General features: G+C 33.9%; 2 protein-coding genes across 3 annotated transcripts; one reads left to right on the top strand and one right to left on the bottom strand.

Annotated features, from left to right (window-relative positions):
• Nucleotides 1–21: 21 nt before the first annotated feature.
• LOC105332946 (large ribosomal subunit protein eL36) lies at nt 22–4,011 on the bottom strand. Of its 2 annotated transcripts, none has more exons than XM_011435698.4 (4): nt 3,944–4,011; nt 3,323–3,423; nt 2,691–2,825; nt 22–128 (listed from the first exon to the last, which is right to left on the bottom strand). In XM_011435698.4, exons 1-4 carry the CDS (start codon nt 4,002–4,004, stop codon nt 39–41), a joined length of 387 nt encoding a protein of 128 aa, XP_011434000.3. In that variant the 5' UTR covers nt 4,005–4,011; the 3' UTR covers nt 22–38. The 2 variants fall into 2 exon arrangements, with proteins under 2 accessions (XP_011434000.3, XP_019924755.3); XM_020069196.3 differs by having other exon boundaries at nt 3,761–3,972.
• On the top strand, nt 3,950–16,805 carry LOC105332947 (recQ-like DNA helicase BLM). The gene is made up of 26 exons (XM_011435699.4): nt 3,950–4,094; nt 4,303–4,532; nt 4,819–4,883; nt 5,360–5,427; nt 5,669–5,793; nt 5,899–5,948; nt 6,051–6,131; nt 6,330–6,521; nt 7,157–7,296; nt 7,543–8,393; nt 8,608–8,799; nt 9,059–9,177; nt 9,435–9,548; nt 9,861–9,959; nt 10,123–10,271; nt 10,359–10,496; nt 10,854–10,983; nt 11,510–11,705; nt 11,945–12,132; nt 12,266–12,392; nt 12,517–12,734; nt 13,809–13,938; nt 14,245–14,436; nt 14,915–15,036; nt 15,254–15,312; nt 16,485–16,805. The coding sequence occupies exons 1-26, from the start codon at nt 4,075–4,077 to the stop codon at nt 16,699–16,701; spliced, it is 4,212 nt and encodes a 1,403-aa protein (XP_011434001.3). The 5' UTR covers nt 3,950–4,074; the 3' UTR covers nt 16,702–16,805.
• Nucleotides 16,806–17,216: the final 411 nt, after the last annotated feature.

Below are 17,216 nucleotides of genomic sequence, written 5' to 3' on the forward strand. Positions count from 1 at the left end.
AATGGAAAAGAAAGACAGCAATAAAGAGAGAAGTAAGTTTATTTCTGTTCTTTCTGTGCCTTTCTCATCTTCTGCAATACTGCCTGCATTTCTTCCCTCTTCCTCTTGGCCCTAATGTGTGATCCAAGCTGGAACGAAAAGAGCAAAACACATCACAAATTATTACAGAAGAAAAAGCTTACATTTAAAGCAATCTTTGGCAATGTTCTCCAGCAAGAAATTCCCCTCAAAATTGTGACAAAAACTAAATAACTAAAATATTGTAGATTCCTTACTTAATGAGAGTACCGGTACTTAATTCCAAGATTCAGCTTTTTTATATCAAATACATGTAGTGAGAATATGAAATTGTGAATGCTGTACCTTTATTATAATTTCATTTAGTTCAGAAAAAAATGGTGAGATTTAAAATCTTGGGTGCTTTTAGGATATCAATTACCTCAACCTGTGTACGTATAGGAATTGAAATAAGAGATTATGTTCAGAGACTTGTTTGTGCAAGCTTTAACATATACAGACCAGTAAGCTATTTTCTTTCAAAATCAATTTCAACTTTTAATTAATATGGATGAATGAATATGTAAACATGTATAATTCAACCAGGAATTTATAATGAAAATCAAACAAAAACATATCTTGGTCTGCTCTCAACAGTGAACAAAAATTTGAAGTGTATGCTTCTGGATGTAAAAATGATGGAATTTTTCTGCTAATATGAGATCAGTCAGTAGAAAAAAAAAAAATCAATTCATACTCTTACATGTAATTTAAAACCTAAAAATCCCAACAGGTGAGCAGCAAGACTAAATTCTTATGAAGATGGGTGAATAAGGCGTGTAAATTGCCTATATGGGGATAGATAAGATACCATAAAATTTAATATGAACAAATCTCATAATTTCTTTCTAAATTATTGAAAACAATGTATATTTACCATAACATCGATTTATAACCTTTAAATATATTAAATATTTAGAATAGGTTGATATATACTGGCATATGCGTGTCAAAACCTCCAAATAGTGTCATTTTTAGAAATTCAATGCCTTTTCTTTAATAGAGTGGTTCTGGGCTCCATATTTTTGTCAGAGTCTATATAAGGTTAAAAGGAAATCAAACCGATTTCAATCAACAAAAAGATGACCCACTATATTTTAAAAATGTCATTTTGTATCCCAACAATTGAACGTTTTAGAGAAATACTACAAGTCCGTAAATTCGTGGTTGAAGTTACATTTAGCATTTAACAATGAAGTTTGTTGTGACTGAAATGGCTCAGTAGTTAGAGCACCAGACATTAGGTCAGGTCCAGCACAATCTCTAGATTTAGCTATATAGCTTGAATAAGCTAAATAGCTTTATAAAGCTATTCAAAATAGCTTAATAAAGCTATTTATATGCAGTTTTTGAAGAAAATATTAATTGTAAGAAATGGACGAAAAATCACAATTAACTTGCTAATACTATTTGCGCCACTGACCATTATAAACTTGACCCAAATGTAAGATAGTTTTAACACTGCAGCTTTTAAACACTTTTAAGCAAAAAATATATTTCCATTGTTTGGGTAACTGTTCACCACTTTGTGTGCAATGAGGCGTGGATAAGTATGATTTCTTCTCATTGTGATAAATTATTACCAATCAATTATCTTGTTTACCATAACTGACCTCCTTTATATTTCATTCAAGAAGTAACTGTGTGGTCATGAATCAGTTGCCCCAAAACTTTAAGTGCAAAGTCTCTTAAGGAGACGCAAACTTATGAGTAATCTTTACATGCATTGTTTACAAAACAGTTCAAAGTTGAAAATTATCATTGCACTAAAGTGCGATTTTTTATACATACTGAAAAAATCACACATTTAAGAAAAACGTATGACAAAATAGCTAAATGAAGCTATTCTGAATAGCTTAATAAAGCTATTTAGCTTATTCAAGCTATATAGCTAAATCTGGAGATTGTGCTGGACCTGTAGGTAACATTACACAGCTACGGTTTTTAGGTTGTGGGTTCGATACCACCAAAACTTAAGAATTTATTTTTTTTTCTTATCGTTTGTTAAAATATTCAAAACTGAATATAGTTAGAAATTGTGCTTTTGTAAATTTGTAATATAACATCATCTAGTATATTTGGTTGAAAAAAAAATTGAAATTGTATTTTTACGACAAAACTAAATGGGCATTTGCACTATCTTGTTCCCCCATCTTCTTTACAAAAATTTATGAACTAGAATATCCTTTAATGTTTTAATATATAATATAGGCTTTAAAAACACAGTAATATCTATCAATGAACTATTAAGTTTGATATAAAGTATAAAATTTTGCACACACTGATACTGGTGATGTAAAGCTTCATAGGAAATTCCTTCCTACATATACAAATAAATGTTACAGTAATTTGTGAAAACTATCCAATATCTCAATGTATATTTTAAATCACTTGCATACACATTGTACTTTACTAAAAAATAGAACCTTCAAAAATTTCCACCTAATGACAGCTACAATACTCACTGTTAAAATATAAAATAATTTTATACTGGGATTCAACTCCCCCCCCCCCCCCCCCAAAAAAAAAGAAGAAAAAAATTCACAACACCAAAGTACAGCACAGTTAGTGTTGTGCATCTAAGAAACTAAGAAAGCCATTTTTATCAACTAAAGGAAACATGATGAATTTACCCTTCTCTTGGCAAATTTGAGTGCTCTTTTGTCTTTCTGAATTCTCAACAACTCCTGCATGCGTCTTTCGTAGGGAGCAAATCCTGTGATTTCTCTCACTAAGTCTCTGACAAATCTTGCATGCTTAGTTAAAGCCTGAAAAATACATGAAAATAGTAAAAGTCAGCAACATTTTAGAACTCTCAACTAGAATTAGTATATACCATTAGGTAAATGCAGCTCTCAAGTTACACAAGTTACAAACTTGTTCTGCAGAGAGTTTCAATGACAATTAAAAATTTCAGATATGGAATCACAAATTAACGAAGTAATCCTCTGTTTTATCTGTAATTAGATTTTGTTCATGTTAACGCCAATAAAGATACAATAATTATTTTGGAAAGGAGTTTTGATGAATCCTATCAATTTATGCAAATGTATCCCTGCACATAATATCCAGAGATAAAATGTTTAATCTGCTCATTCAAATCAAATCCTAACAAGGATATTATGATAGTAAGAAAAGACAACTTTAAATTATATGGCATGTCAACCTATAACTTCCAAAGTCAAGTCATTTAATTTGGGAATAGCTTGTCCCTGTGCACTGCAGCAGGGTTTAACACCTTAAAAGTGTACATTTCGGCACTTACCCCTCTCCTTCTCGTGGGTCTATTTTTCCTGCCAGATTTCAGAGGAATGGTTCTATGGCCTTTATTTAGGCCAATGGCCATATTATACTTGATACCCATGACTGCAAAATAAAACATCAAAATGTGTCATTTACTGCGCATAGGCTTTTACACGTTCACCAAGAATAAGGTAATACTTGATATAATCATTATCATGTATGTGAACTTCTGATATCTAGGCTAATGAAGATAATTTTCCTCATCATTTCATTTACGAGGAAATTCGCGTTAAAACTAACTAAAATTTTAAAGTTTCAACGCAATTTCCAACTGTTGTTTCGTGCTAGATTTTAAATCCATCACTTACTAAATATGTAGAGCAACTTTGTCTCTCATATTTCTAACAGAAACTTGGATTATGTACATAATTTGTTGGTAAACTGTGTAAATTGTATATACCTTAGGTAAACATGTCACTATCGTGTTCAAATTTAGACTTATCAAGGGTTTCAAAGGAAAAAATAAGATAAAACCTTGATTTTAATGCTATCGATATAAATAAAATTATAATTTAAAAGGTGTTGAAATGCTTGAAAACATTTCGATTGGGGAGTATTTCAAGAGACATCTATTTTTCCATACCGATTGTTGATGGGCAAACCGGAAAAGGAAGTGAAAATTGGGTAGTCGGCCCTTGGTTCATCGCGCCAGTTATAAACCGACTGATCAAATGATCAAAATGTTAGAGTAATGAATTAATATATGGAGTCAAAATGAATGGGAAAGCTCCCAGGTAATTTCTTGTTTGTTTACTTTTTCACTTTTTACTTACACTCGATACCGAGGCCAGCACAGGATAGGAAGAAGTAGAAGAAGAAAAGTGCCAAACTTGCCAATGTTTATGTGTTATAGTAGAATTGCAATTTATTTTCTTTTACCTTTGTGAGATACTTGAAGCTAGTTTGTTTATGTCAATGATGACTGTCAGTTAATTTTTGCAGAACATTCAAATTTAAGAAAACTCTCAGCCTAAACAAAGCAAGCAATGGAGTACCAGCTTTAAATAAGCTGGAAACTGCTCAGTCTAGCAGATTTAGCACAAATGAGCCCAGTGATCTGGATGGAGACGATGAGTGGTTGACAACTCGTCCCTATTCTTTCAACGAAGACAGCTCAAATTCAGCCGTTAATGAAGAGTCTGCTGTACACCCAAAGCCACCAATACAGAATGGTATTACATGTATTTGACAGCTATCTTTTCAGAGATAGAAATTCTCCTTAACTGCTGATTTGGTTTAAAACAACTTTAAAATTATGAATCTTGTTGCACTATATATTTTTATTTATTTGAATTTATTGTATACATCACTAATAGGTTATGAGATACAAAATGTTCATTTCATTTATGGTAATTAACTTTAAAGTGTTAAAAAAAAATGTCAATACTCAGTCATAATACACCATGTTATTGAATTATATATACTACATGTACTTATTTTGAAATTCTTTTATTATAGACAATTTTATCAAGAAGAATGCAGCAGGAAATAGAGCCATTTTGGCAAGTGGGAAAAATAAAAAGGTAATACATATATGTAAAGATTTTTTAGAGGTTTCTTCTCAAAAATTTCAATTGTTCATCATTCAGTCAATCAACCTACTTAGAGTTTACATGGCAAAATTGAGGACCTAGTTAAAACTGGGTCCACTAGCTCATCTGACTCAACAAGGACCAGGATCAGACAAAATGGGGACAGTCCTGGGACCACTTTTTACCATATTGACCAAATTGTTTGAAAGATGATCAATTAAATGTTCTATTATGTAGATATATGCTAAAATTGTGAAGACCTTTAATTAACTCTTTCAAATTAATCGGGATTAAATTTAGAAGCAGTAAATATATGGTTTTTGTTAGAGTTCTCCATTTCGCCTTTTATGGATTTTCCCGACCCTACAAATTTCTGTAAACAGTTGGTAACAAACCTAATAAGTAATATTTTATGGTTTTGCTACAAGTACATTTATTTTGTGATATTGTTAATACATTTTAATCAGCCCCAGCAGACATCCATTATGTCATTTGCACAGAAGAAGAAGCCAGTGGCAGCAGTTGCCCCACACAGGTATAATGTACTTGTACTCTTTATGTTTTAATTCAGTAAAAAGTACAGGCCATTTTCATCAATAGGGCGGACCATTCTTATGCCTTTATATCACTTTGTAATAAGTACGGATACCAAACTTACATATATAGATGTTTTATAGTCTAACCAAAGAACTTGATTGAGAGAAAATTTAGATATTTCATGAAAATGTGTTTATTTATCTTACACAATTTACATGTACCTGTATTTTTCATCATAGATCACCTGTGAAGGCAGGGGATGATTGTGGGGCCAAAAGAAAGCGATCCCCTGCAAAAGCTATCATCAATATTCTTGGTGATGAAGATGATGATGATGATTTCTTGGATGATTTTGAAATTCCAGGTAACAAATTTACAAGCAATTCTATCTCTCGCTATTTATAATCTAATTTAAAGAAAACATGAAATGGTGTTTACCGCAGACAAATGATTATTGTTTTGTTTTCAGCATCTCCTGTGGTAAACAGAAGAAGTCTCAACTCAACCAGCAGTAAGAAGGTACATACGTACATGTAAATAGTATAATTTCATATACATATATCGAGGGTTAAGTTACAAGTCTTTTCTTTCCAAGACACTAGTGTATCTTCTTTTTTTAAGAGTGCACAAGAAACAGTGAAAACATCTGTATCTCTGAACAAAACCACAGAAGCTGAGAGACAGATCATGGACGCCTCAGGGGTAAACTCACATCTTCATTATTTAATGTTAATTCTCTCTATATATATACTGTTAAATGTACATGTGTACTCTGTGTATCCATTGTATATATTTTAATTATAAAAAGCAGTGAGGGAAATTTCTGTTTGAAATTTTGTTAATAATTGTACAACTTTTAATAGGAAATCATGATTTTGATTTAAATATTTTATTTGGTAGATGACTGATTTGTTTGGAAACAGTGATTCAGATGAAGAGAGTTTTGTGGCAACAAAGCGCCGTAGAACTCTTGAGGAGCCCACCCCTACCCACCAGTCTACAGTGGGGGGTAGTGCTGTGTTAGAACAGTCTACTGGTACAGATCCCACCACTGGTGTCAGGACCGAGCAGCAGACTGCCCACATACAACAGGTATGCAATGGTTCTTGGATCTAGATATCAGGAACTGTCAAAAATTCTAAAAACTAGATTTTAAAACACCTTTGCAAGAAACTGTTACATACATATCTGGCCATTTTAAAAACAGCATTTTGTACAGAAACATGTACAATATCAATACATGTACTATGAAATCATTTAAACTCATGGGGTCAATTTTTTTGGATCAAGGTGTTTTTTTTTTTGCTAATTCATAGGGATGTAATTTTGTGGATTCATCAGTTTTCAGTTTCAGTAAGATAAATAATTCTTTCTAAATTTGTTTTCCTCGAGGATGAAAATTTATGGGAAGGGCTACCTATGAATACCACAAAAATTGAGCCACCATGAATTCTAATTGTGTCACAGTAATATGTGTGCAGATTTATAATACTTTTTTAGCATCGTAAAATTAAGACAAAATTATTGTGTGATGCATACATAAGTTACATATACATGTATAATTATATACTCAGTTAGTAGTCATAAAGATTGATTTTTAGAGGGATGTCTCCCTCTTGGTGAAAAAAGGATTTCATTGCAATTTGCTGTGTTCACAATAGCCTTGAGTTTAGTCAGTGTTGTGAGTTTGTTTAGCATGTGATTTATGTTCCCTTTGATCTACACAGGACCCTACAGATGACAGTCATTCTGAGCTGTTTCACACGATGGAGGAGGTGTGTGACATCGTGTGTAAGGCCAGCACGGCTGATCTCATGTCCATGTTTCCCCAGAGTTACCAGCGCCTACAGCACCTACTGGCCCTCAGGTAAATCACCATACAGTATCACGCAGTCACATGGTTTTCACTTTATATTATCTTGCTTCATAATGGAAAGTAAAAATATTTCATAACAAAATTTTATTGTAGTCAGAGCATTAATGTATTACTTACAAAAATATATGTACTTGCAATGAAATATTTTCTTTTTCAATGGAAAAAGATGAAAAAATCATTCAACCTTATTTGAATAATATAAGGTGCATTCTATTTTCTTCCTTTTAATGATTGTAGAAAACAGTTAAAGGATTCCTGTACAGTAAAAGATCAGCATAGAGCAGTCACCAAGAGGCTGTCAGCCCCTGCAGGTTCCCTCTCAAGCAGTGCAGCAACAAACAATGTGAAACTGTCAACCAGTAACTCCCCACAAAGATTGCAATATCAGACACCCAGCGCAGTGAAAGCTGTGTCCCAACAGGCCAACATGAAGTCCTGTAGTACCTCTAGTCCAGTCCTACCTCAGAGATCAGTGTTGTTGTCAAATACCTCAACCCCAGCCACAGACAGAAACTTCAATTCTCCAAGTTCTGGTCAGAGTAAGGCTTTCTCCTTCAAGAAAACTACCCCAATTGGTTTCCAATCCCCGATTCCATGTGGTGAAAGTTTCTTTGAAGAAGATGCTAAATTAACCCAGACACACCACAGTTTCATCAGTTCATTCAACAAAAAGTCCCCAAGTTCTTCTTTTAAAGAACCACCTGTAATGAATTTTAACCAGTCAACTAATTCATTACTGAACCAATCAGATACTACATGTGCTAACCAATCAACTTCTTCCTCACATTTCAACCAATCAGCAGCAGTCACTTATAACTCCTTCAGTACTGTTGAAGCCCCTTCTAGGACTGACTTTAGCTTTGACTATAAATTAAACAATGACAGTGGTGTGATTCAAACCCAGTCAGTGAGGGACAAATTTTCATCCAGTGTGCCTGATTCAGAGGAGGAGGCTGATGTGATTGATCAATTTCCAGATGATCTGTTTTCTCCTGATGATTTTGATTCTGAATTTACAGAGGAAGTGAAGACAGACTCTCTACCCCAGCTCTCCTCTCCCCGAAGACAAAGCACCAATCAAAGCTTTGGTAAGCCAGTGATCATGGTGATAAGGGATTTTAAAACTACTCCTGTGATTTTTATATACCGGTACTTCATGTTTTGTGAATCATTTCAAGAAATCAGTGGGAAAATAATTTTCATGTTTCTTCTTGTTTTACTTCATAACCTAGTACCACTGGTATATATACATGTCAGTTTTATAGGCAAATTAGTTTAACTTCTACCACTGTATATTTTCAGCCTCTCCACCAAGTACAAAACATAGAGAAGAGGAAGAGAACAAGGAATTTGATGGATACAATTTTAAGCACAGTACCCTTATGACTGAGACTTTTCATCAGGTGTTTGGACTGCGGGAATTCAGGAAAAACCAACTCAAGGCCATCAATGCTGCCCTGCTGGGAAATGACTGCTTTATTCTCATGCCGACAGGTGTGATGAAACATTGAGAAAAATTTATGATGTGTAGTACATGTATTACTACCCCACACCCCTTTTCTTTCCCATTTGAAAGAGTATGCTTTTAAGCATAACCACTTCATGGCAATATTCAGATTTGAAATTTTTGTTTTTATGAAAATTTTATCAGCATTTATATTTTCAATTAAATCTTAAATCCTTGTACATGTATATGAATGTCAAATTGGTGCAGATAACATCATATATTTATCAGTTATATTTTTTCTTGCAGGCGGTGGGAAGAGTCTGTGCTACCAGCTGCCTGCCCTGGTAACAGGGGGTGTGTCCATCATCATCTCACCCCTCAGGGCACTGATACAGGACCAGGTTACACGACTCTGCTCTATGGATGTAAGTAGAAAATCCAGTAAAAGCAACCACATAAGTATAATTATGTACATGATGAAATAAAGAAATAACAAACGGTATAGACATTGACTGTCAAGTAAATTATAATTATCCATGATTGTTGATAATGAAGTCACCTGAGCCAATACATGCACTTTGATATTAAGGTTGTCACCCACACATCAGAAGCTTTGCAGGTCTTACATGGAGGACTTTATATTGTACATTTAGAGCTTTATCAAATATTTTTTTCTGTTCAGATAGCAGCAGGACAGTTGTCCTCAGACATGGACCAGGGCCAGTCTGATCAGATCTACAGAAAGATGTATTACAAAACTCCTGAGATCACGCTGCTTTATGTTACCCCAGAGAAGGTACTCTCAGATCTGCAAAGCCTTTAACTCAGATTTACTGTAATAATTACAATTGTACTTCGATATCTCGAACACCGATATCTCGAATACTCTGATATCTCGCAGTTGTTAAACAATCTTATCTAGTTTGAGATAACAAAGTTTGACTGTACTGTTATTCCAGTAAAGATATTTCAAAGACTTAAAAATCTTGTCAGCCAAAAATATGATTTTACTGAGAGAGTTTTATCTTTCAAGTCACTTGTACATGTACTTGTACAGTAAGTGCATGGAAAAGATCTTTCTTTGACTTTGTTTGAAATGTATTTATAGATATCTGCTAGTGGTAAGCTTTTGGGAAGTCTGGACAATTTACACAGGAGAGGAAAGTTGACTAGATTTGTGATTGATGAAGCCCACTGTGTGAGCCAGGTAATTATGGTTCTTATTTCCTTTTTACCACCTTGTATGAATATGTCCTTAAATTTTTCCCTGTACCTACATTTACTAACACAACAAAAGAAGATTAGAGAGTTCATTACAATCACTAACCTTTCACATCTTCTTGATCAGTGATGGATTTTCCGTTTTGCAGTGGGGCCATGATTTCAGACCAGACTACAAGAAACTGGGGATTCTGAAACAGAAGTACCCCGGGGTTCCCATGATGGCCCTGACTGCCACAGCCAACATGAGGGTCCGTAAAGACATCATCTATCAGCTGGGAATGAAGAACCCTAAATGGTAGCCAGCAGATACATAATCAGAACATCAGAATATCATTGTGTGAAGCTTATTTAGATAATTTATATTGTCCCTTTTTTACGTTAGCTTTGTTCAAAGTTTCAATCGTCCAAATCTGAAGTTCCGAGTGGAGCCAAAGAAACCATCGACACTGACAGCTGATATCACCAAACTGATAAAGGAGCAGTTTTCTGGAAAATGTGGCATAGTGTACTGTCTCTCAAGGTTTGCACGGATTCTAACTATATTAAAATTATCTATGTCATCTCAAATTTCACTAAACCATATGTAAACTTCACTGGTAATTTTTGAATACATACTGCCTTTTACATGTATATATGTATATTAATATAACATGTAGATTACATCCAAAGACTATTCAATGCATGTTTTTGATTGTTAAATGATTCAGGTAAAGACAAGGATAGTGATGCTGAATGTTCTGTTCAATAAAAATCTAACTACTCAATTACATTTTAGAATCCATATTTTATAAGTATTTATTCATCATGATTATTTGCCAGATTTTCTGAGTGTACCAATAATATACATAAGATATTAACCCTCTGTTTAATTTTACAGAAAGGAGTGTGATACAGTAGCTGCAAACTTGGGTAAGGCAGGCATTCAGGCTGTGTCCTACCATGCTGGACTGGGGGACAGTGACAGAATCACTATCCAGGAGAAATGGTTGAACGGACACCGCTGTAAGGTTAGTCAGTGACCCAACATCAGAGTTAAGACAGCGGAGTGAAAATGGGAACTTGAATAGTTGTTTCATATAATTCATGTATTTTTGCCCTCGGAGTAAATTTGTTAGTCTTACATTTTCATAATCTGTCTGTAGTATCTCTCATGGTTTATGATGGTATATGATTTCTATCCAGCAAGTTGTTTTCTATCCTTGAGCCTTATGGAAGGGATAAATTTCCCTCAACGAGTTGGATAAAAACCATATACTATCACATAGCATTCTATTCATCACATGTTTTAATCGTGTTTTAATGTGTTTATTCCGATTTTATAGGATCTATGCAAAACTGCTAACATCATTTCAATAGAAATACATAACAATCCATTGTGATGTCATCACATTGTAATATCAAAAATTTATTACATGAGTGATGTCCTTTACATGTTGAGCTAAACATGTGATAAATATATAAATGTGCAACTTTCTTTGATATGTGAAAGATGATTTTGTACATTTTTAACTCATGTTATTTGTTTGTTTGAAGGTCATTTGTGCCACCATTGCGTTTGGGATGGGGATCGACAAACCAGATGTGCGGTTTGTTATTCACTACTCCTTACCCAAGTCAGTGGAGGGCTTCTATCAGGAGGCGGGGCGGGCGGGGAGAGACGGACAGCTGGCCCACTGCATCCTGTACTACACCTACCAGGACGTCAAACGGCTGCGCAGGATTATAGAGAGTTAGTGAACCCAAAACACTTCTCATGTGGATTAGCTGTTAATATCAAAATACAAACTGTAAAAGCATTAATTTTATTCTTGTAGCTTTAAATTATCATGATTTATATACTTTATTTTCTATCTATTAGTGAACACATTTAGTAAACTAATTGCTTCATCCCTAACAGTACAAAGATTTATTCACCATAAAAATTGCACTGTAAATGGCACATACAGTAAATTATTTTTAACTTCTCAGTGGACCAAGCAGCTACGTTTGACTCTAAGAGAGTTCACATAGACAACTTGTTCAGGATGGTTCAGTACTGTGAGAACGTGGCCGACTGTCGACGTTCTCAGATCCTGAATTACTTTGGAGAGCGAGACTTTAACAGAGAGGAGTGTGGAAACTTCCGCGGAGCAATCTGTGACAACTGTGTATCAAAGGTCTGTGTTCATTTATTTAAATACAGGTCCAGTCAAGTAACAAATCAAAAGGCAGTGTAACAATTTCAGTTTTAAGTTTTTTTTAAATTGTCAAAAGGTACCAAGATTTTCATTTTGAATTCACTCTTTTTAGGAGTCCTTCTCGCTTCGTGATGTAACAGATGATGTTAAGGCGATTGTGAAATGTGTTCAAGATTTGACTGTCAGTGGAAGAAGGGGAAACAACTACACTCTCATCTATTTTGTGGACATATTCAGGGGTAAAAAAAATCTTGCAAATTTTGTCAGATAAATCACTTTTTTCCCTTAAAACACTAACAATGATATGGAATTGAGTTTTTCATCAAATCTTCTATCTTTCATTTTCACTTTCGTTTTCACCAGGAGCCAAGACTGGCAAGATTTGTGATGCTGGACATGACAAGGTAGCTCTGTATGGTCGGGGGAAGAACTACAGTCGGGCGGACGCTGAGAGACTACTCAGGAAGTTAGTGATTGACGCCATCCTACATGAGGACCTCCAGATCACGGCAGCTGACACCACGGCATGTTACATCAAGCTCGGACCTAAAGCTAATGATGTCATGATGGGCAGGCGAAAGGTACATCATAGATGTTAACTCTACCGATTTACGCGGAAGTCTACCGCTTTTTAGCTCTGTCTCCCGCCTACCGCTTTTATTTTAAAATCTACCGCTTTTCTTTAAAATACGTTCCTTGTTTTGATAGATAGCCATTTTGGAAGCCATTGTGGTCAAAAATTCTCGTCGGGTTTGAAATTAGCGCGTGACTTTGAATCGGAGGCACACAAAGGCTTTATTTAGACGCTTGGATGACAAGTTTTCAAGCATGTGTTTTACATTGAACGATGAAAGAAGCCACTTCCCGTGATTACATTAGTTACAAGACATGTCGATATTATCCTCGCAATGGAAAATAAGCTTTGCAATTCCACACGTGGCTTTAACGAGGATTGAATATATCTTTTAACTTGGCCATAACAGTAAACTTGACTTGCAATTTATTGAATGCTGCATTTGTAATAAATAAGCATGTAAACATCGTTTTGATATTGAAAAAGAACATACGAATTCCTACTAGTTCTTACTATATAATCAATTTTGGCAACTTAACCTATTTTTCTGAACAAAGGTAATTGTTAAGGGCTCTGCACTCAAACATTTTTCCTTAAAAATAGCTTACCGGTAATCATTATAATCATGGTAAATGCATACGAACATTTTTATTGCTAGTGTTAATATTACCAAGTTTCAAAAGTCTTTTATATTTTAGTTGATATTGTTAATTACTAATCAGAAACCTTTACTACATATGTAGTACATACAAATCTGTGCTTTGAAATATACGCGAAAAAGGCCGCTCGCGATGCTACCGCTTTTCGGTTTAAAATCTACCTATTTTTCATCACAGTAGGTTAACATGTATGGGTACATCTTACTACTTGCTGTGATTGGAAAAAAAATTTGTTTTACATGTGGATTAAAAAGTAGAAAATGTTTTTCAAAATGTTAGGGTATATAAATGTGTATATCTTCCATATATATTTATCGGTACATGTACTTACAATGTAAATTTTACACACTTTTGGTCATATACGTAATATCTCACTAGCATTGTATTAACTTAAGGAAAAATGATTATTTGTACACTTGTAGGTGGAATTACAAGTCCAGGGGAGCAGAAAGAGAACAGAGGTGGCAAAGATTGGGAAAGAGCCAGTCAGTCAGAGGGAAAATGCTATTGAAGAATGTCTGTGTGAGCTCCTGGAAATGGCCAAAACTATTGGTAAGAGGGAAATAGATGAATTCATAAGTACAAGTTTTGTACATTGAATATACTTTTAGGGAAATTACTTTGGTAAAAGTACATCTAGTTAGAATATTAATTAATGCAAGAATTTTTATTATAAAATGTGAAAGACAATATTGAATAGTGCAAAATTCATGATTAGTAAAATGCAAACACAATTTATTAGTGGTACAAATGTATTATTAATTAGCATATGCTTTATAAACATAGTAAATACAAAGTATAACAATATAAAGTGGTAAATTCTTGTCCCAGTCAAACTTAATAACCTTATTTTTACAGCTGCTGAGCATGGACTACGAAATTACGCCACTGTGTTCCCTATTCTAACTCTGAGACAGCTGGCAGAGAAGACACCACTGACTGTGGAGGAAATGACAGAGAAGGTTGATGGTTTGCCAAAGGCTAAAGTCAACAAATACGGAGCTGAAAGATTCTTGGACATTACGAAAAATTATCATTTAATTATGTCAAGTAAGTGGCAAATGTAAATGATGTTTTAGAATTTTGTACAGTATTTGTCATTTACAACGAGATAAAAGAATTTGTTCTTTGTACTTTAAAAATTGTATTAAGGTAGTATGGGAGACCTTCGGCTCGAGATATTTAAAATGTGGATGAAAGTACACCATATTCAATGTAATCTCTCTTTTAAAATTTTTCAAACTGTACTATTTTTTAACCACAAAATGCATTTATAAAAGTCTTAGAAAGATTAAAAATTGTAAAAGCTGCAGTGGATTTTAAACTCATACATGTACCTTTCAAATTGGTAACAATGCTTTAAGCTATTGCACTTGGCTGTAAGACATTTAAAGAGTGATAGAAAAATTGTATAAAATTAATTGTTTATTTTGAAGAAGGAGTGTAACAATATGGATGAGTCCCATGCCTACTTTATAGTTTTTTTTAAAGGTCATATTGGTGTATGTTGATTTGCCTTTTTTTTCAGACTTGCAGCAGGAGGAGGTAGAGGCTGATGACTCGGACGTCCCCGAGTGGGAGTCGCCGTACTTTGTGGGTGAGTCCACCACCCCCTCAAACCAAGGCAGAAAGCGGGGATCCTATAAAAAGGTTTGTTTATTACATTCGCTATTGCTAATGATTCAAGATTGATTTCCTAGTTTATGTAAGGGTAATGTTATTTAATAAACCAAGTTCTATTTTTTGTGTAATGATCTTTTGGCCCACAGCTAGGAAAAGTATCACATACCAATATTCCATTAATTGTATATGTAATCTGTATTGATTTAAGCCTTATATTTGTGTATATGTGGTTTATCTTTATTAGAGAGGATTTAGAGGAAAGAAGAGAGGAGGTGGCAGTAAATCTAGTGCTGGAAAATCTTGGTAAGAGAAAATGTCTTGAGGGAACAACAGGTTGTTATAAAAGATATCAGCAGTAATGAAAGATTGCATAACAGGAAGTAATATTTGCGTGTGCATTAATAAATCTGGAAATTCTGTACCATATTTTTGCACCATTGATCCAGAAGAAATTATTTCATGCACATTTTCTTCATTTAATGAAACCTGATTTAAAATTTCTTAAAGCTATACACGCTATAATTTGCGTCAATTTTGAATGACAGTGAAAACGCATGTGTTTGTCTACTTATAAAAGTTATCCTTAATCTGTAAATTACAAGGGTGAATTCCATCTCGTTACAAAGATATAGATTTTTAATTGTTTATTTTCCTGCCAGGAAAATATACCTTTTCATGAATATTGATGAAGGAAGAGCAAACCGACCTCATTGCGCATGTCCGCGGAGAACTAGGTGGTCGTTATTGTTTGCCTAATTAAATATCCAACTTGATTTTTAATATGCTTAACAGTTCTTAATTTGAAATACATACATGTATAATGAGTAAAATACGCTTGCCATTCACGATACCCTTACTTCTGCATTAACACTTATAGGATCTATAAATAGCACATAGGGGAAACACACAGGTCTACGTCATTTCTTTAAAGGAAGTATTCATATCTACTCACAGGCTTGTATTTTTTTCTTTTGTTTGTACTCGTATATCGGACAAATTTATGCTTTACTGAAAATATCCTTTCCTTTGTGAAACTATCACAATTATGAAGATGTTGACCCTTCACCAGTTTTGGTATGATAGGCTAAATTTAGCTGTCGATATCACGTGATAGATTGATATTCACGAGGAGGCATTACTTTCCTGGCAGGAAAATAAATATTTTTTATTGTTTAATATTTGATATATTTGTTACGTGATCGAATTGAGCATCATAATTAACAGAATAAAGGTAACTTTTATTAGTAATCAAACACATACATTTTCCCCTTTATTCAAAATTGACGCAAATTATAGCGTGTATAGCTTTAATGGATTACATTGGTACAAATAGCACATTTTTGCCAATGTTATCCCATTGTGAATTGGTTATGCATCACTTTTTTGGTGCCCCAACCCAATAAGTGATTTAACAATTCCTTGCTGCATCCATAAAAATGTTCAAATGATTTTTTTAATTTTAAATTTATATACAGGAATACATCTGACAAAGGGAACAAATTTTCATCCTACAAATCCCGGGGGTCAACTAAAAAGGTTACAGGTAATTTCAAAAGGGGAGGATCAAGTAGTTCGCGTGGTGGATCCAGCAATTCTAGAGGTGGATTTAGTGGAGGAGGGCTAGGATTCATGCCTGTACCCCAGCCTAACCGGTCCTTCCTTAGCAGTGGCGGTGGTACTTTCTTTGGATGATTGATGAATTAAATGTTTTTGTTTATGTTTGTGTCTACAACATTTTCAAGCATATTGTGCTGTGTTTACTTGTGCATTAAATGTCAATAAATTGAATACTTTTTGACTGTTGGTTGCCTTGTGTTGTGTTTTTATTATTTTTTGTTTTTATAAATTTGTTATTATTATTTTGAAAAAGGTAATTCATGATTCAAAAAAGTGAAAATTGGCCCCAAATAATTTTTAAATTCCATTGCTCCATATACAGCATGTTTTCAAAAGTAAAAATCATGATTGCAGGAGACATCATTTTTTTTCTATTAGAATTTTTTTAGATACATTTTTGAAACTTTCTGCTATGTAATTAAGTAATTGGCCATACTATTATGAACTTTGGGTTATTAAGATGTAAGATATCTGAAAAGTATTTTTTTATCAAACCGGAAATATTTAAAACACATTGACTGATGAAATAAAGGGTAAATAATTAAATTTTAGCTTACCACTAACTGTATTTGTAAAATAATCGTTTAATG

This window comes from Magallana gigas, chromosome 6 (genome assembly GCF_963853765.1).
Source record: "Magallana gigas chromosome 6, xbMagGiga1.1, whole genome shotgun sequence".
NCBI classification, from domain to species: domain Eukaryota; kingdom Metazoa; phylum Mollusca; class Bivalvia; order Ostreida; family Ostreidae; genus Magallana; species Magallana gigas.

What these genes read in the sequence shown, in the direction of transcription:
- LOC105332946 (XM_011435698.4), bottom strand. Translation starts at nt 4,004, where the DNA reads ATGAACCAAGGGCCGACTACCCAATTTTCACTTCCTTTTCCGGTTTGC. An exon ending in GACCCACGAGAAGGAGAGGG is followed by an intron (nt 2,826 to 3,322) that starts GTAAGTGCCGAA and finishes TGTATTTTTCAG; the next exon opens with GCTTTAACTAAGCATGCAAG. An exon ending in TCAAATTTGCCAAGAGAAGG is followed by an intron (nt 129 to 2,690) that starts GTAAATTCATCA and finishes TTTTCGTTCCAG; the next exon opens with CTTGGATCACACATTAGGGC.
- LOC105332947 (XM_011435699.4), top strand. Translation starts at nt 4,075, where the DNA reads ATGAATGGGAAAGCTCCCAG. An exon ending in AAGCACCAATCAAAGCTTTG is followed by an intron (nt 8,394 to 8,607) that starts GTAAGCCAGTGA and finishes GTATATTTTCAG; the next exon opens with CCTCTCCACCAAGTACAAAA. An exon ending in CTTTATTCTCATGCCGACAG is followed by an intron (nt 8,800 to 9,058) that starts GTGTGATGAAAC and finishes TTTTTCTTGCAG; the next exon opens with GCGGTGGGAAGAGTCTGTGC.